At 39.6% G+C, this 21,022-nt stretch overlaps 1 protein-coding gene across 1 annotated transcript; it reads left to right on the forward strand.

The window, feature by feature from the left end:
• Positions 1–768: 768 nt before the first annotated feature.
• Positions 769–17,317, forward strand: LOC140476951 (uncharacterized). Its single transcript, XM_072569971.1, has 2 exons — positions 769–863; positions 6,056–17,317. The coding sequence occupies exons 1-2, from the start codon at positions 825–827 to the stop codon at positions 6,920–6,922; spliced, it is 906 nt and encodes a 301-aa protein (XP_072426072.1). The 5' UTR covers positions 769–824; the 3' UTR covers positions 6,923–17,317.
• Positions 17,318–21,022: the final 3,705 nt, after the last annotated feature.

Raw genomic sequence — 21,022 nt, forward strand, 5'->3', positions numbered from 1 at the left:
ATTCACTGACAATTTGCCAATAATCAATTAACAATGCTTTCTTATTACTCAAATTTGGACATGATTTAAATGGAAATAATAATCAGAAGAGATGCATAATGAGTGATATCAGAGTTATTTAGATGTCAGATCAGATCACATGTACATTCCCAACAGTGGTGGGAGCACATCTGGTCCAGAAAAAAAATGACTGAATATCAAATTAGCTCAATTTACATTGCTTCATTTTTCCTTTAGTGTAAAGCAGATCTTACATTTCATATCCAGTGGCAATAAAGAACAGGCTTTCATCTGTCTTTTCAAGCATGAGACTGCTGACTTCTTACAGCTTCAGCACACGTCTGGTCTTGTCTGCTTTCTCTACTGAAAGCTGCCTCACCCACTGATTGAGTACTGCCTGGATCTTCTGTTTTGTTTAAGATCCATTTAATGGCATTGCCAATATGTCCCTTGCACCAAAACTACTATTTATCTTGCAAAGTGCTACATGAGTTGGAAAGACATAATACAATTCTAAGCTTTATAGAGGAAATGTTTTATGACCTTTAGACTTTCCTCCAACTTTAATAATCCAATTTTCTATTCTGTTTTGTTTTACATAAGGAATACGAAATTTCATGCTGGTTTAAGAATTTCAGTCAATTCTGATGAATTGCACATAGTGATGTGGATTTGTCTGCAGCAACCTGTTTAAGCAGTGACCTTAATCTTCATGTAATTATCTTGTGCTGACATTTATAGATCCCTTATCCATTGTAAAGCCATGCTGAGAGCTGCCTGCTGGTCTCTAGGCTGCACAGTTCTGGAGGTGAAACCTGCAGGAGATGATCAAACACAGATCAAGTCGGGAACATATGGGAAAGGTAGTAAGTTGGTCCTTTGTGTTTTTGTATAATCTTTCCCTTTCCACAATCATCCAATTTTGGCTCCCTGTCTGTGTCTCTGTCTGTCTCAATTTATCTGTCAACATATCTGCATATACTAACCATTCTAACTAGCAATTCCCATATTTGATCATGTTAATTTCTTCCATACAAATGTAATAACCTTCAAATTATGCCATGTAAAAGCTATGCCATGCAAAAATGCCATAAACACAGTCAATTTTGTGTAAAATTTCTTATCTATTTGAAAGAGAGAGGTTACAGTAAGATGTGGACAAAATACATTTATATACCAACACAATATCTGTACACTCATCTTAAACATTGAATTATAAGACTGCTGATGTTTTAGTCCATTATTCTCCCTGTAGAAACTTTTATGATCAACATGAAAACAAAGGAGGAGTAGGGTATTCAGTCCCTCAAGCCTAGTCTACCTTTCTGCATTATGGCTGATCATCTACCTCAACGTCATATTTCCATAATATACCCATTTGCCTTCAAGTCATTAGGGATAAAAATCTTTAAATCTCTGTCTTCAATGTGCCTAGTGACTGAACTTACACAATCCGTTGGAGTAGTGAATCCCAAAGATTCACCAACCTCTGAGTGATGATGATCTTTCTCATCTCAGTTCTAAATGGATTGCCTTTTTTTCTGAAACTGGCTCTCTACCTCAGAACCAGGGAAAACATCCTTTCAGCTTTTACTCTCTTCATCCATTTAAGAATTCTGCTTATATGTATGAGATTTCCACTCATGCTTGTAAGTTACACAGAATACAAAACCTGTTGCCTCGTGGAACAGTCCCATCATCCCAGTAATCAGTCTGGAGAACCTCCACTGTATATCTGTATATCAAGTACATCGTTTCTCAGGCAAGGCTCCAGCCTGCTCACACACCTGCTGTGATTTCTTCAGTGTTTTCTACAATCAAAGCAATACCTTTTGCTCCTGTGCTCAAATCCTCTTTGATAAAGGCTAACATACCACTCACCTTACGAACTGCCTGATGCACTTGCCTGCCAGCTTTCAGTGATTTAAAACAGGGACACCTACATCTTTTTTCTTTTATGTTTAAGTTTGCAATACTAACTTTCTCAATGTCATAGTTGTCTGTTGTAACCAATATACATTTCTCTCGATTATCTAGTGAAAGGTTTACAAACGATTATTGACAGTCTACTGGCATAGATGACATCAGTTCCCAGTAGTTTATTGAAGCTGAACATGTCTTTCTCTCCTGCTGAGGTCCAGGGACTTAGTAACTTTCGGTTTTTCAGCCAGTTGCATGCTATGCTCAGGCGAGTTACATCTGGGAGACTGAAATTAAAACTGGAATGAAAGTCCAAAACTATTTGGATTTCAAATGCTTTGAAATGAAATGGTGTGATATTAGCATGCAATCTCGAGTGTGATCATTTAAAAAAAAATCTGTGATCTTAATGGTATTCACATATGTTATCAATGCTTTTGCTAAAATAGGAGGCAGGAACAAATGTTCCAGTTGTACACAGCATCACTTCAGTGCAAAGTAGTCTGAAATAATCCTTTCTCCTGATAACATAATAAGTTCCTTATCTTCCACTGAACACTATTGTGGTTACATGCTTTTCGATTCAGCTACCTTTATACTTTTTCCAAATGATTACCTATATTTACAGTTGCCTTTTCTTTTGATATTTCTCATATGAATGGCAAAGAAACACAATCAGCACAGCTGGTCAGAGAATAGTAAACTAAATAAATTGCACCGAATGCAGTCAATCGATAAAAATGTGCAATATAAATTCACCAAGGAAATATCCAAGTGAAGAAACAGCACAATGGCTGACTCTCGGTTTATATAAAAAAAATGATAATTCATGTAGGAGACTCTAGATAGCTTCCAGGAAATGAAATTGGAATCTGATAATCTATTGTAATTAGCTGTACACAATAAGAGTTTGCTTTCATTTCCAAAAGGACTTTTGCAGCTCAGTGGGAGTGCCCCTGCCTTTGGATCAGCAAGACTCAGTTTCAAGCCTCACATGCTCTAGAGACAAACCTCTCAGCAGCATGTTTAGAAAATATCTGCAAGAGCAATTAGGTGGGTTCTTGTTGTGCAATGGTAGTGTTTCTACCCCTGGGCCAGAACGCCATGGTTCTATTCACAGTTGTTCAAAAGGCATTGTCATGACATATCTGAATAGGTTGGTTAGAAACATCCACAGGGACAGCTGGCTGCTTTTAAACAGTCAACAAAGATAACCAGGAGGAAATGAATCGCATTGTCTAAGAGATTTTGTTTTTTAACCTGACTTGTCCCATTTCCCTTACAGGTGTTTCTGTAATTATTCTCACTTGTATCAGAAATAACCCAAATAACATAATCAGCACCTTCAGGCCAATGAGAGCTTTTATTACATCATTCATAAAAGCAAAGTGGATGGTTTCAATTGTTACATTTCCACCCAAAGTATTCCACTCTGAAAGCCTTTATAAAAATCATTATCCTGTCTAAACACTGACACCTGCAATTTTCCAAAGATTTAAATCACCGTTTTTTCTTTTAATGACTGTTGTCAACCAACATTCAGTGGATGGAAGAATTTGCGGAAATGAGCACAGACCCATAGAGAATGAATATTGGAGATGATGTTCCAATTTCACTGGGTAGAGAGAGGGGGACATAATTAAATCTGAAAGTTAAGTGGACCTTTCGAACTTACTCAACACCCCTATTCTAACTGATTACACAAATTAACTTGATTATGGTTATGAATGTAAAACGATTCCCTTTTTAAAGATCAGTCCTACTTGCTAAACTTTTTACCAGGTCATTTAAAACCTCCTCCAGAACAAATTTATTATTTATTGAATCATTCATACAACTTGCTTTCTGGATCTCCCTGGTAACTTATTCCACAATAGTTTTATGCAAAAGAGAGAAATTTTTAGTCTTTTCCTTCCAAACTCCACCCCTACTTCTTCATTTTAAATTTAAAATAAGGACAGCCAAAGTAATCCAAGCTACCAATATAATTCAGACTGCTGCTCAAATACAGTGGGGCCACTGCAGTATTGAGATAAAAACTTCCAGAATAAAAGAGAGACTGAGGCTGCTTTTGCTGTCCCCGTTAGACTTAAAACGACACATGAGATTACAGTATTTATGAGAGATATGGGGAATTCTGCTGATTTGTACAGGCCAATATCTATCCTTCAATCAACATGTGTCCACCAGATTAGCTGGTCATTAACTCATTGCTGGTTGTGGGAACTTGCTGTTCACAAATGATCTGTCATGTTTCCAAAATTGTAATAGTGACCATATTGCAAAAGGCATCATTGGTTATTTGGGAACCCTACTGTTATGAAGGCCAGGTTTTTCCTTCTTTTTTAATGGATGGCATTGCAGAAATATCCTGTGGTATTGTAAGCTAAAGGATGGTAATTATATTTCCCATCATTGACAGCATTGATAAAAGATTTCCAAAGTATTTCACTTATTCCAGTGAAGGGAGTGCACACTGACTCCTAAGATGGCAGGGCAGATGTATGAAAAAGGATGGACTGTATTAATATTTTTATAGGATTATATTCATGAGAGTTCAGAAGAATGAATGGGGTTTCATAGAAATTTTAAAAATTCTAATAAGGCTAGACAGGAAAATGCAGGAAGAATGTTCCAATCTCTGGGATGTCCAGAACAAGGGGTCACAGTCTAAGGATATTGGGGGCTACTTAGATCTGAAGATAAATTTCTTCATCCAGACAGAGGTGAGCCTGTGGAATTCTCTGCCACAGAAAGTTTTATTGAGGTCAAAATATTGAATGTTTTGAAGAAGGAGTTTGATATAGTTCTTCGGGCTAAAGGGATCAAAGGCTGTGGCAAGCAAACGAGAGAAGGGTACTGAATAGGATGATCAGCCATAATCATATTGAAGGGCAGAGCAGGCTCAAAGGGCTAAATGGTCCACTGCTGCATCTGTTTTCAATGGTCATATGGTTCCTGGTACCATCCTCAACTGAAATTATCTTTTAGTAAAACCAAGTTAAATATTATGAAATTAGCATTGCCATTATGTGCTTTAAGTCTTCACAACAGTATGTTAAAAATGTTACAATTGTTGAAGCAACCTGTGTTACTGATTCACTCACAATCTTGAACTCAGTTTCTGACAATTTTGGCAAAGAAACTACCACACATAAGGTGCCCAAATGTTCCATTTACACTTCTCATTGCCACGGAAAAGCAGCCAACATCATCAAAGACCTCTCCCACCCTGGTTATAATTTCTTGCAACATCTCCCATTAGACAGAAGATACAAAAGTTCCAATAAACGTACCAACAGGTTCAAGAACAGCTTCTTCTGCTGTTATTAGACTGCTGAGTGGATCTTTCAACTTCAAATCTAATGCTGATCTTGCTTTTGTACATCTCCTGTGCAAACATAACTTTGTAATTGTAACCATGCTCTGTTTGTCCTTGTATGTTATAATCTGCCTATATTGCACGCAAAACAAAACTTTTCACTGCACTTAGGTACATGGGACAACAATAAATCAAATCAAATATCAAATAAAATGAATATGTCAACACTGATAACCAATTAATATTTATCCATATTGTAATGGTGAGATACCTGTCAAAAAAACAATTCTCATTTACTATCAATAAAATGGAATGGTTTGGGTTAAAAATAAGTTTAAATCATGCTTAGATTATTAGATAATTACTAAATCTGAAGCTATAAGAAACACACAAAAGCAATATTTATGTATGTCCATACTCATTTGTATCAACTGAAGTATTCTCAAACATCAATTGTGCTCTACTCCCCAAAGTGATTAAAACTTTAAGCTACTCTATAGTTTCCTACCCTGTCAGTTTACTCAAATCATCTAAATGAAGGTATGCTGTTATAAAACCATGCTTTTGCTCAGTTCTTGAACTGCACTATTTAAGATCTAATAACAGTATATTATCTATTCTCCGTTGAAGAAACATTAGAAAAGATGTTACAAACAAGAACATATGGAATAGAACATAGTCTTTTTTGACTTATTTAATAATTAAAGTGTTTCTGTCTTTCAAGGATACCAAAGGTACAATGAGAATGTGTTACAGTTCACTGTATGTCATATATTATGAAAGCTATAACCACATTAATTGATTGTTTTCAAGGAACTCCCAAATGAGAAGAGCTCAGAATCCAAACTTCAAAATGTATCCAGTAAGCTAAACATCCTCAATCTTGACCAGACAAAAGATGGCCTGAGTGTTGTCAGTGTGAAGCATTCAACAACCAGTCATATGGACATTCATGGTGATACCTCCTTAAACATCGGCCCCAATGTGCAGCACTTCGAGTCTACGTCACCAAAGTCTTATCAAGAAGCCAAAGACAAATGGAAAGAACTTCCCCCTAAAAAGCCTCTAAAACTGGCTCCATTAGTCCTCCCTGAGGATATCAAGAAAGCCCAACTTGAGAAGCTTAAATACATTCAAATTGAGGGCAAGCGAGCTGCAGAGAAGCTGGCTACTACAGGAGAAATTAGCACTGAACATCAACCAAGAAAAGAGAGAAATCACAAACAGCTTGAAAGTTTGGAGAAAATAAAATTGGCTGAAAAGACAATTCTGGAAAACCAAAAATCTCCAATGCATCTACTGCAAGAAGTACCATTTCTTCCTGCCAAGATCACAAATTCAATTGCTCACCGGAAATTCAAAGAGTCAGCACTTCCAAGCAAACCCTCGGTTTCTAAAACAAGTATCAGTGCTAAATCTGCAGTTACACCTGATGCACAGAGGTATATTCCTGAAGAAAATCTTGTGCCCTCACTCCATCCTGTAAAAGGGAGAATAAAGCTAAGACATGGGAAAGACTATGATAATGGAACACATGATAAGTCTAAGCCTTTAAAGCCATTACGATTAACCTTTAGTAATAGCTACATCAATGAAGAACATAACATTGTAAGCCAGCAGACAACTGATGAACACTGTAAAGCAAGTAATCTACTTAGCAATGCAGCTAGGAGAAAATAGATAAGGAAACCCTAATGAACAACAGACTTAATTTCATCAAATCAAAAGATAAAAGGCAAACAATGGTCAGTTACACACTTTGCAACATTGTCAGTTTGCTTTGAGAAATCGTTTAGCACAGAAACAATACTTAAAGAAATAAATTACAGCAAAATGCCGAAAAATGAATAATCATATTGAGTAAGGCAGTGAACTTATGAAGCATTGTGGAAAACTTTGAGTGCTGTACATCAGGTTTAATATTCTATGTACATTTCGTTTTTCATATTTTCCATAGATTGCAATCGATTTTAATCATGAAAGCAGGATTGTTTTTGAGATTGAGTGACTAAACAAAAATTCACACTATAAATGACAAATCTGAATAACAAAGGAAAGGAATTTTGAAATATGGTGAAAGGAATAACATTGGGACCAAACTATTCCCATCGGAAAGCTGATCATCCAAAAAGAAATTCATGTGTGAATATACAAGATGATGGCAACACATTTAAAATTTCAGCAAGTCTATTTGTTCCGTATGTTATGAATATGCAAGTTAATTTTGAATTCTCTACTATAATTATGGAGTTCCATTATTTATGTGCATCCGAATAGACATATGCCAGTTTGAAAGTGGAACTTTAAACATTGATATACGTACAGTGGCTAGCACGGAATTAAAAGTAGGTAGTGCCAAGTGCACAGATGGTACCAAGGTGAATAATAAGGCAGACATTCAGCAACTGTATTGATTGCAAATGAAATTTAACCCTTGCAGTACTACATTTCATTATGTCTTGAGTTTGCTTTCTTGTTGCAAAGCAAAGCCTTTCTTATAATTGTACAGGCCAAACCAACCAGCCTCCAAAAAGGGCCACATGGATTATGATTAAAAGATTAACCATTGCTTACAACTTATGCAGAAATGAAACTCCACGAAGGCCAGTATCCTGTTACCAAGTCATCCTTTATTTACACGTATGCAGTACATTGACTCTGACCAGCCTGCTCAGAGCCAGTCCCTAAAGCGAGGAGAATCCCTAAGATTTTTGTTGGCCAGGTCTCCCTAATTGGCCTAGGTTAACAGCTCCAATCAGGAGACTCATATTTAATGACATCCACCTGGCCAACCTTATTCCAGTCACTACACACTGCCTGTTAATTGTACAGTTGCTGGGTTTTGCTAGATCAGTTAACTGGATGGCTGGCTTGTGATGCAGAGTGATACCAACAGCATGGGCTCAATTCTTGCACCAGCTGAGAGTCTCTCCTTCTCAACCTCTCCCTTTGTCTCAGGTATGGTAGCCCTCAGGTTAAACCACCAATGACAGAGCAACCCTATTGTGATTGTACTGATTAATATAGTTACCTCATGTGGCCAGTGTTATTTACAAAGCTGAGTGGCAAAATGTTACGTCTTAAATCTTAAGAGGCTTACACTAGTTAAAGCGTACCTGCTCTCCTTATAGCTAGTCCGCATCTCTGAAATTGAATGTATTCTTTTGCAATATGTGGGCATTTACTGTCTTGCCCTATTCATCCCTGAGATGGTGAAGGTTAGCCACCTCTGTGAATTCCCATAGCTCAAAGGGGTTAGGTTAGTGCAGAGGAGAAATAGTCAGGAGTGCACCAGATTGTGTTCCCGGTAGCATATAGACAGGAAATGTTACGTGTAGCACGTGAACTACCTGTTGGAGGTTGCCTAGGGGTAAGGAAGACTCAGACCCTAAGGTACAAAAGCATTTTTATTGGTCTGGAATGCATAAGGATGTGGTTAAGTTTGCCGTTCCTGTCATACATGCCAAATGACAGGTAGTCCATATGGCAGTAATAAAACCAGCACTTTTGTTGCCAGTGCCAGGATTTGAAGAATCTTTCACATGTCTTATGATTGACTGTGTAGGTCCCCTTCCTAAAGCTTAAAGTGGGAACCAGTACTTGCTAACCATAATGGATGTGCCTACCAGATTTGACAGAGGCAATTCCATTACGAAGTATTAAGGCAAAAAGGGTGGTAGAGGAATTAGTAGCTTTCTTCATGTGGTGTGGGCTACCCAGAGAGATTCAATAAGATCAAGGATCTAACTTTATTGCTCGGCTGTTTAAGGAAGTCATGGATAGCTTAGGTATACAGCACTTTAAATCAAGTGCGTACCATCCTGAATCCCAGGGAGCTTTGGAAAGTTGGTATCAGACCCTGAAGACCATGTTAAGAACATACTGTCAGGATCACCCGGCTAATTGGGATAAAAGTATCCCATTCGTATTGTTTGCCATTAGAGATGCCCCAAAACAAATCTACTCAGTTTCCTCCATTAGAGTAAATATTCGGACATAAAATGAGAAGGCCGAAGAGAAATTGAAAGAACCGAAGTCGGAAATCTCACACTTGGATTATGTATCGGAGGTAAGGGAGAGATTAAATTGGGTAGATGAGTTAGCTAAACAGCACCTCAAGAGGGCATAGTATAGAATGAAGCAGATGGCAGATAAAAACACTGAAATTCGGATGATTTCCATGGGGATGATATATTAGTAATTTTACCAGGGGAAGGAGATCTCTTCAAAGCCAAGTTTAGTTGTTCCTAACTTTTTTTCAATTTGATAAGTCAGGTAAACTATCTGGTAAAGATGCCGGATAGGAAAAAAAACTGCATTGAGTGTGTCATGTGAATATGTTGAAACCTTATTATAATAGAGAGAAGGCACTAGAGAAACAGGTGTTAGTTACTGCCCCATAGAGTGAAGAATCAAATCCAGATGTTGTGGAGTTTGATGTACCTCAAAATATATTAAAACAATCAGAAAGTCCTTGAGGAGTGGGATAGATTAGTGAACTACCTGTCTCAGGAGTAATGAAACCAGTTGGAAGGTTTGTTGCAGCAGTATGAGGACATATGCAGGAATAAGATGGGGAGGACTAATGCTATTGTGCTTGAGGGAGAAGCAGGGAATGCTGTTCTGATAAAACAACAGTCCTACAGGCTTAATCCTTTCAAAGCCATACAGGTCCAGAAGGAAGTCAATGTAATGTTCAATGAAGGTATCATCGAACCCAGTCAGAGCGAGTGGAGTTCACTGAACTTGTTAGTTCCCAAACCTGCCGGAACTGAACAATTTTGTGTGGACGAAGAGAAAGTCAGCCTTGTAACAAATTCAGACTCAAAGCCAACTTTGATTATCCAAACGATATGAGCAAGGAGTACTTTGTTCGGATAACTGATCGTTCCGATAACTGATCTGATCGTAAACAAAGGAAGCCATATTGAACATAATTATGTAAAAAAGCATGTTTACAGAGTTTTTATTTCATTCAATTGATAAAATGTGTACAAACACTGGATATTGCTTAAAAATTCATGATATTTTGTAAATAAATCACTTCATGACTGGAGTTTGACTGAAGTCTGTGAAATTTGTTGCTGACATTTTCTTCAGTTTTATCCCGATCCTCTACAGCAGCCAGCACCTTTCTCTTCAGTGTCGTGCCGCTGCCCAGACTAACCAAGTGTTGTCCCTTCCTCCTCAGCCAAGCCCTTAAACAGACAGTGAAAGGCACAAAATACAGGGGGATCATGAGAGAAAAGGAAAACATTTTCACTGCGGAAAATCAACAGAAACAAGAACTGCGATCACAATGTTTGACTTAACTTTTCGGAGAATGAGCTGAGGAAAAAAATTTGTTGTGTTTGCAAAATGAAGAGAGTCAATGTTGAAAGGGAATCTTGCTGTTAGAGCACACAGCTCAGATCTGCACATTTTAGAATAGATTCCATAAACTGTGGAAACAGGCCCTTCGGCCCAACAAGTCCACAGCAACCCTCCAAAGAGTAACCCACCCAGACCCATTTCCCTCTGACTAATGCACCCAAAACTATGGGCAATTTAGCATGGCCAATTCACCTGACCTGCACATCTTTGGACTGTGGAGGGAAACCCATGTAGACATGGGGTGAATTTGCAAACTCCATACAGTTGCCCAAGGCTGGAATCAAACCCGGGTCCCTGGCACTGTTAAGCAGTAGGGCTAACCACTGACCCACCGTGCTGCCCCAAACGCTGCCCTTCTGTGTTTACGGATACAAACCTTTGTCTTCATGGGAGAATAAGTATCAGAGCCTTTTTATAAAAGGTGTAAGTATAAGACTAAACTTTAACATCACATCTCGAGTATATATTTGAAGTTTAATTATTTATTAAAGCATACTTGCATCTATATTCAGTTCAAATTTACAAAATGATGCATTAAATGGATGAGAAATGGAATTTTCATACTTCAATTGAAACACATGTACAGGGACCTTGAGATCTTGTTTGGATAATCTGAAATTCAGATAATTAACGTGTGAATAACCGAGGGTGGTCTGTAACAAGATTGGAGGACTGTGTAGAGAAAGTTGGACAAGCCACTTACATCACAAAGTTGGACTTACTGCGTGGTTATTGGCAGGTACCTTTATCAGAGAAAGTGAAAGAAGTTTCTGTGTTTGTAACTCCAAATGGGCTAAATCAATTCAAGGTGATGTCTTTTGGAATGAAGAGCACACCAGCCACATTCCAAAGACTCATGAACAGAGTTGTGGCTGAGTTAACAAACTGTGCAGTCTTTCTGGATGATGTCATGATTGTTATAAGCTGGTAATAAATCTAAAGAAAACAGAATTCGCGAAGGCAGAGGCAACATTCTTGGGACATCACATCAGTCATGGAAGGTTGACCCCAAGGAACACCAAGACAAAGGCCATCGAAGAATTTCTACAACCAACCTTGAAGACAGAGATGCTTCAATTTTTGGGACTAAGCGGATTCTACCAGAAGTTTGTTCCAAAGTTCAGCAACATAGTAGCACTGCTCACAGATTTACTGAAGAAGAGCACTCAATTTCGGTGGACAGAATAATGCCAAGAGGCATTTGACAATTTAAAAGTGGCATTATCCACCACTCCAGTTTTAGCTACACCAAATTTTTTGAAACCCTTCAAATTTGCAAATGATGCTCGCAATATAGGAGCTGGAGCAGTACTGTTACAGAAGGATGATGGTGGAATTGAATGGCCAATTGGCTGCTTTTCAAAGAAACTCAACACTCACCAGAGAAATACTCTACCATCGAAAAGGAATTATTGAGTTTGGTACAGGCCTTACAACGTTTTAATGTTTATGTGATAATGTGTCGGAGACAGTTGTGTACACATATCACAATCCTCTTACATTCTTGGAATAATTTAAGCACAAGAATATGAGACTATTTTGTTGGAGTCTTATGTTACAGACTTTTAATTTACAAATTGTACATGCTGCAGGTTGTAAAAATGTAAGAGCAGATGTGTTATCACAGATTTAAAGGATGAAGTATAGCTACGATTGAACTGATACCAATGTTATATATATGTGTACTGAAATGAGTATGAACTTAGGACAGTAATCTATGTATTTCACTGTAATGGGGTGAAGACTTTTCATTATGATGGTTCATTTTTATCTTAAGGGGAGATATTATGGAGTTGAAGGCGTGTACTGTACATTTAAGTGAGAGTGAATGCGGTTTTGCACTGAGAGCTTATAAGCACTGGTCATATATAGTAGTCTTAGAGTGTTCTGGAAAATTGAAAATATGTAACATTTGACTGTAAAATGGATACCTGAGTTGGTTGCTGTTTTGACAACCATTTGAATTTGGCCAATCAGTTTAAAATATGCCCCAGGGTATTAAAACCCAATCACAATTGCATTTATTATTTTTGCCAACCTCAAACTGATGCTCATAGGTCTTCCCACATGGATGTGATGGTCAAGGAAGCACAACAATGCCTCTTCTTCCTCGGGTGGCTAGGGAAATTTGGCATGTCTACCTTCTAAAAATGTTCCATTGAAAGCATACTGTCTGGGTACATAACGGCTTGGTGTGGTAACTGCTCTGCCCAGCATTGTAAGCAATGATAGAAGGTTGTGTGCACAGCCCAGACCATCACAGAAGCCAACCACCCATCCATGGACTCCTCTTACATTGCTTGTTACAACAGAAAAGCTGCCAACATCATCAAAGACCCATTGCACCCCGGTAATGCTGTCTCATACAACCTCTTCAGTCAGGAAGAATATACAGTAGATTGAAGACACGCACAGTTCAGGTTCAGTTACAGCTTCTTCCCATCCATTATTAGACTGAAGAATGGACTCTCGAATCTCAAATAACGCTGAACTTGCTAATGTTGATTTCGCCCAGTACATGCCTGTGCAACGTAACCGGTATGCCTCTGTCTAAGGTTTTTCTACCATCTTTTATCTGTACACCCCTGCTTACGATGACCCCTCTGTTACTGTTCACTTACTTTGTGGCAACCTCAGTGCTCATAACATGCAACCTTACTTTTTCTTGCCTTTTGGTGGTTTGCACACTCTTCGCCACACCTTAAATTCTCATGGTATTTTGACGTGATTTGGCTTTTACAGCTACCACAAAGCCAGGCAGCTTGTCGTGGTTGTCAGGTGTTATCAGTCAACAGGGCACACAAGTTACTGTATAGCATCCTGATACTTCAGTGTTATACCAGCAATGCGTGCCAGCTGCTTATCCACTAAACTCCATGTGCTTCCAGCAAATAGCCTTCGCTCACCGCCTGTGGGGAGTAGGCCTCAGTCAAGTCCAGGAGACATCCTTCAGGTAGAGCGTGCCCCAGTATTGTAAGTCAAGAGTAGCCTATAATATCAGACCCAGGCTTGGGCACAGTCAGTGAGCAGTGGAGTCTAAAACCTATAAGTCTAGGCTGCAGGAGCACATTTGAGGAACTGTGCAGACATCAGTCAGGGATCTAATCATACATTGTTCAGCCTGTCTGATGAAGTCACTCAAGATCAAGATCAGTACTGTGTCAGTTCATTAAAAAAAAATCTAGCCAGGGCAGTGGATCAAAAGCCAATGCTATGGGATGGAAGCTGGGGAACTTAATTGTGAGGATTGGACAACGAATGCTGGCATGCAATAGTATGGGGACTACATTGATGGAAAGGGGCAACACAATATAGAAGGGAGAGAAGGCAATATAGCATTGAAGGGAAAAGGGTAATGTGGGGTGGTGAGAAGAGTCAACAACTGCAAAGCTTGGCTTCCATGGTGGAGGAGGACTACATTAGACATGTTTAGTCAATATATCCGGGACTGGGTTCTAAAGTAGGGAGATGAAGATTTATTTAATGTATTGGGTGGGCACTTGGGAAGTTCAAAGCCTAAGAGATGAACAGGGAGGGCTACCCAGGGGATATTTACCTTTGGGTGTTCATGAATTTTAAAAGACCAAACCCCAAACTCACTGCTTGAGAAGCATCTGCTGTTGCCTTCCAACCTGCTGTAGATAACAAATATGTGATGGAGATGAAAATGGCTTCAAAGAAATAAAAGGTTGTAGGAAGCTGTGAGATATTGTGTTTCTGGTTATCTTGATTAACTCACTCACCAGCTCGCTATATTTATTAATATCATTCATTCATAACTCCTTTTACTAACCCACTCACAAGCAAACACTGCATTCCTGTTTCATTCATTCCTATCTCCCTGCTTTAACACTGTTTCCTTCATTCATTCATAAAACCACCGTTCCATACAAATTAAAACAACCCTTTCTAACTCATTACTGCATTTTCACATCTTATCAGCCCTTGCTACAAGCAGTGTTTAGGACTAGCTACTTTTGCATAGGTGAAAGTGAGGACTGCTGATGCTGGAGGTTAGAGTTGAGAGTATGGTGCTGAAAAAGCATAGCAGGTCAGGCAGCATCCGAGGAGCAGGAATATTTACTTTTTGGGCAAAAGCCCTTCATCGCCATCCTGATGAAGGGCTTTTGCCTGAAACATTGATATACCTCTGAATAGATGTCAATATTGTAAACTAATACCAGCCCCATCAAGTCTCCACAAAACATTATAAAATTAATTGATCCTTACCAACCATCTCCTGGACCTGAATAGATACCCCAATTAATGTGTACCTGTTAAATACCTTTTAACTGAGCCATTATCCCTTTAAGGAACTAACTAACATGACAGCACTTACATGAAATTGCATGGTCGCTATTTGAACACAATCCCACAACTTTGCATAGTCGGCAGGATCACTGGGGACAATATCTAAATCGACCAGTCAATGACCATTCTTCGAGGGTAAGAAGCTTCTTTCTTAGAATTGTGATCCAATCCCTGAACGTGATCCCGAACCTTTCGTGAGTTGGCTGTTTTGTATCAAATCCCCCGCATCTAGGCCTCAGATCGGCTAACACAGTCTACGGCAGGGAATTACCCATAGTAGGAAATTGCCCATGACGCATGAATTAAGGTGATCGTGAGTGACCCTGGGAAACTGCCTACAACATCCAGGGCTAGCCCCTCCTACATAACTGAGGAAGAAATGTTGGAGCAGTTGCAGAATGAACTTGAATTACAGTTCTTGTTAGGGAAGACCCTAACCAAAATTGGGCAGATGTATAATATGCTCCAAGGACAGCGGCCTAATGGCCTAATGGTATCATTGCTGAACTGTTAATCCAGTGACCCAAGCAATGCTCTGGGGACTGGGGTTTGAATCCCATCACAGCAGATGATGGGATTTGAATTCAATAAAAATCTGGAATTAAGAATCTAACAACCATGAATCCATTGCCAATAATTGGGAAAACCCATCTAGTTCACCAATGTTGTTCAGGGAAGGAAACTGCCATCCTCACCTGGGTCTGGCTGACATGTGACTCCAGACCCATAGCAATGTGGTTGATTCCCAACAGCCTCTGGGCAATTCAGAATGGGCTAAATGAGGCTAGCCAGAGTAACCCTCATCCCGTGAATGAACTTTTTAAAAAAAAGATGGCTCTGGAGGAAAAGCACCAACAGAAAAATAAAGACAGAATTAAATGGTCCCTTGCATTGATGGGACAAATTCACCAGAGAAATGAAGTCATGTCCCAATCAGCCCGTGATGGTGAATTAACGCGATTAATAGTAACATATGAACAGCTGGAGAAAGAAAAGATCAAACAAGAAAAAGCTCACCTTAAAAATCAGGAGCTTGGAAAAGAGAACAAGAAACTGAAGGATGAGAAAATAGTCCTGTCAGTTTCTTTCCCAATTTCCAAGTCCACACAGAATATGTACGCAACCACCTGAGATATCCAGGAAGTGATTCAGAAAAACCAAGCTATTGCCTTTGGGAAACAGAGGAACTCTAGCAATAAAAGTGATGAGGACTCATATCCCACGTACAATTTTTACGATGCCTTAATACCAGAAAAGTGAAGACAGAAAAAATGGTCAGGCAGAGATTGGAGGATGGTACTGCGGTGGATGTTTTGATGCTACTGTGCATGGACCTGCAACCCCTAAGAACATGGACAGGTGTCTAAGGAAATACCTCATCCACAGAATGGGCTGCTGAAGACATAGGAAAGCCTAGAATGGTTAAAGGGAATATATGTGCTCCATCCCTGAGACGGGGTATGAATTCTGAACGTTCTTGTAACTAAAAGAGAAAGCTGTCTCCTCTATGAGGCAGTCAAAGGTGCTCTGAAGGAGCAGGAGCAGGAGCTGCAAGTTGGCTGGACAGCAATAAAACAGTGGTGAAAGTGAGTACTGCAAATGCTGGAGACTAGAGTCAAGAGTATGGTGCTGGAAAAGCACAGCAGGTCAGGCAGCCTCCGAGGAGCAGGAAAACTGACGTTTCGGGCAAAAGCCCTTCATCAGGAATGAGAGCTTTTGCCTGAAATGTCAATTTTCCTGCTCTTCGGATGCCACCTGATCAATAGTCTGCCTAAGACCGATGGAACAAAAGTCACAGCTTGAAGTCAAAAACCCACAGGAGCAGTCACCAAATATGAGGAAAGGTTCAGGAAAAACCTGGAAAGAATATGCAGGAGCCCCAAATGTGCAGGATGACAGGGATTTTGATGGTTGTGATTATGGTCTGCTGAAGTGTACTTTTATGACCAGACTTAAACCTGAGCTCACTAAAATGTTAAAGCTATCTAAACCGGACTGGGGCCAGAGGGGGACTAATCACTGAGCTCACCGCGTGCTAAATAAAAGAGTTGTGCAATTGTGTTCAAATATCAACCAGAGTCAGTGAGCGGCGAAAATATCTCTTTTATTCAGCAACCACAGCACAAGTTCGATGTGGCAATAAAATCCCGAAATACAGCTCTTACAAGAGCCCCTTTATACACAGTTCTTACATATATTAAAATTCCATTACTATGGGGTTACATTGTTTATATATATAGTACACGAAGGTTTGAAGGGCTTCTGTCCTGGGAGACAAGAGATAGTTAAAACGTCCTAAACGCTGGCTGCTACTTCTGATGGGATGAAGAGTGTCTGTCTGGTCTGCTTGCATATTTAGGAGGTATTAGTCCTTTTGCCTTTTAAGTTAGTAAACATACTAGGCCTATGTGCTCTAAATAAGTTAAAAATTGTACCTGTGCTTAATAAAAGAATAAAATATATTAAAGTGATTACCACAGCTGGGTTGTGAGGTCTGTTTACAATTTGCCGGTGTAAGTTTCATTCGTTCATGCAATTTCATGGGAGTGCTGTTTGTGTTAGTTAAGGGATAATGGTCCAGTTAAAACAGTATTTAACAGGTGCATATTAATTAGGAATTAGATTAGATTACTTTACAGTGTGGAAACAGGCCCTTCGGCCCAACAAGTCCACAACGACCCGCCGAAGCGCAACCCACCCATACCCCTACATTTACCCCTTCCCTAACACTACGGGCAATTTAGCATGGCCAATTCACCTGACCTGCACATCTTTGGACTGTGGGAGGAAACCGGAGCACCCGGAGGAAACCCACGCAGACACGGGGAGAACATGCAAACTCCACACAGTTAGTCGCCTGAGTCAGGAATTGAACCCAGGTCTCTGGCGCTGTGAAGCAGCAGTGCTAACCACTGTGCCACCGTGCCGCCCATAATTCAGGTCCAGGAGATGGTTGGAAAGGGCTGAATAATATTATTATGTCTTGTGGAATTTTGATGGAGATGGTATTGTTTATGATATTGACACCTATTCAGAGGTAGCTCAGCCTTAACACTGCTTGTAGCAAAGGCTGATTAGGTGTTAAAATGCAGTACAGGGGAACCTCGCTTATCGGGCATTTGATTATCCAAATATCGGAATATCCGGCAAGATTGCAAGGTCCCGGTGCTTGGCTAAACTATGTTATCCAGCATTCAATTATCCGGAATTCGATTAACCGAATGAAATACTCCCAACCCGGGGCTTTTGGATAATCGAGGTTCCTCTGTAACAGGTTTGAAAAGGTTGTTTTAATCAGAATTGGTTACTTTAATTTGATCTATCTGTGGAACGGTGGTTTATAAACGAAAAAATGAAAGCATGCTATAGTTGGGAGTTAAGAATGAAACGGGAACATGGTTCTTACTTGTGAGTGAGTTAGTAAAAGGAGTTATCAATAAATGAACAGGAATATAGTGAATATAGTGAGCTGGTGAGTGAGTTAACAAAGATAACCAAAAACACAATATCTCACAAAGCACGTAGTGTGTGATTAGTTAAATAGAGAGACAGGTAGATAAGGTACAAAGAAAGGCATAGCATTATAGAGACCTCCAGCCCAGAAAAGGTATATTTGATCTTAGGCATCCCAACCAGTCAAACACAATCATCTAACTACAGAGGAGCCTTGATTATCCAAACAACATGGGTGGGGAGTATTTTGTTTGGATAATCAAATGTTCAGATAATCGAATGATCAGATAACGCCAAGCATCGGGACCTTACAATTTTGTTTGGCTAATCCAAAATTCAGATGATCGACATTTGGATAATTGAGGTTTCTTGGTATTCTAATCCTATTTCCCAGCACTTGGTCCCAAGCTTTGAGTGTGTTTCCATCAAAAGTGCACTTCTTAAAGGTTACGAGGGTTTCTGCCAACTCCACCCTTACAGCAGTGAGTTCCAAATTCCTACCATCCTCTGAGTGAAAGCATTTTCCTCACATTTCCTGCCCTTTACTTTAAATTTATAGCCTCAATCGTTGGTCTTTCTAACAATACCATCCCCATCAAGTCTCCACAAAACATTATAATATTAATTAGCCCTTACCAACCATCTCCTGGACCTGAATAGATTCCCTAATTCGTGTGTACCTGTTAAGTACCATTTCAATGGGCCATTATCCCTTTAAGAAACTAAGTGACATGACAGCTGTCTACCATCTCTGTGCCTCCAATAATTTTGTATGTCCCCTCTCAATTTCCACTGCTCTAAGCAAACAACCCCACTCTGTCCAATTTCTCTTCATAGCTGAAACTCTCTAACCCAGGCAACATCCTGGTAAAACTCCTCTGCATCCTCTCCTATGTTAACGCATCCTTCCTATAATGAGAATTCCAGTATTGTTGCTGTGACCTGACCAATGTTTTACACAGTGCCAGCTTAACCTCCCTGCAATTAGACTCTGTGCTTCGACTAATAAAGGCAAGTATATACATGCCATCTTAACTACATTATCCATTTGTCCTGACACTGTAAGGGGCCAATTGACATGTACACCAAGGTTCCTCTGATTCTCAGTGCTTGCAGGGTCCTACCATTCATCATGTAGTTCCTTGCCTTGTTTGTCCTACCCAAATGCACCTCATATATATGGGGATTAAATTCCATTGGTCACTGATCAACTCTGTGGTATGAACCACTATCAAAGTACAAAAGACTTCAGTTTTCCATCAGTCTGTTTTGAGAAAAAAGGTACAAGGATGCGATACCCTTTTACGGCAGAACGGTGGGTCAGTGGTTAGCACTGCTGCCTCACAGCGCCAGGGATCTGGGTTTGATTCCAGTCTCGAGCGACTGTCTGTGCAGAGTTTGCACATTTTCCCTGTGTCTGCCTGAGTTTCCTCTGGGTGCTCCAATTTCCTCACACAGTCTAAAGATGTAGAGGTTGGGTGAAGTGGCCATGCTAAATTGCCCATAGTGTTGAAGGATGCGTTGGTTCTGTGCATTAGTCAGTTGTAATTGTAGCGCAATAGGGTCTGGGTGGGTTACTCTTTGGAAGGTCAATGTGGACTTGTTGGGCTGAAGGGCCTGTTTCCACACTGTAGGGATTGTATATAATTCTATATAGCACTAGAGGTATAGACCATGAACATCACATCACACTGTCATATTCCAGTTACTTACAATTATCAACAGAACCACTGAACTAATTCCTTACTCATAAATATCAGTCATCTACTTACCTGCCATCCCAAAGACATTGCCCTCATCTCCCAACACTATGTGACTGTGCAGTTACTGGAATTTTTCTTTTAATCATCTTCTCTAGCAAAAGCCTATTGTGCTTTTTTACCATATTGAAACATCACGAGGATGACTAAAGCAGCAAATTGTCCTTGAGACACATTAATCCTGTGCAGAGAATGACAGAAAGAAAAGAAAAATAGCTGTCACTCTCTGAGTGAAATATTGCATTATTGTTGCAGTTTCACATCATTAGCCTTGCACTGAAGGTAAAATAATTGTGCAAGTCATGCAGTCAACCTTTTATTTATGGGCAGAAATGACAATAATTTTGACAAAATTGCAAAATAATAATCTTAGCAAAAATCTGTATGTAATACCAGTCGTTAAATTGAAAGCGTCTTTTTTTTAAGAAGTCTGTGTGGGAGCATATGGAATAGCAGGTACATGATAAGTGGTCTGTTTCTATTTATATTTACCTTCTTTGACTTGCTTCAATTTTTTTGCTTTGTCTTCTGAACAAGCAACTTATCCTGGGGTGTCACTCACACATTGCCCTTGAGGTTGTTCATCAGATATAGGTCCACATTGAACCAAGAGGTAAGATGGTCATTCAAGCTTTTGCAGGTGACCTAACCTGCCCTCAATCCACTGCATACAATTCAAACTTAATTTACCCCACCCATTCCTTCCTAAGGATATTTTCACCATTGGATATGGGCCAAGTGCTGGCAAATGGGACTAGATTAATTTAAATATCTGGTCGGCATGAACGAGTTGGACCGAAGGGTCTGTTTCCGTGCTGTACATCTCTATGACTCTGTTACACTCTCCCAAAGCCCACCTGCAGGATCCTTCTAGATCCCGATT

The sequence above is a fragment of the Chiloscyllium punctatum genome, chromosome 5 (genome assembly GCF_047496795.1).
Source record: "Chiloscyllium punctatum isolate Juve2018m chromosome 5, sChiPun1.3, whole genome shotgun sequence".
Classification (NCBI taxonomy): Eukaryota; Metazoa; Chordata; class Chondrichthyes; order Orectolobiformes; family Hemiscylliidae; genus Chiloscyllium; species Chiloscyllium punctatum.

Excerpts from the sequence above, each read along its gene's own strand:
- LOC140476951 (XM_072569971.1), top strand. The coding sequence starts at position 825 with ATGATCAAACACAGATCAAGTCGGGAACATATGGGAAAG. Across the intron at positions 864-6,055 it reads GTCGGGAACATATGGGAAAG|GAACTCCCAAATGAGAAGAG; the intron begins GTAGTAAGTTGG and ends ATTGTTTTCAAG.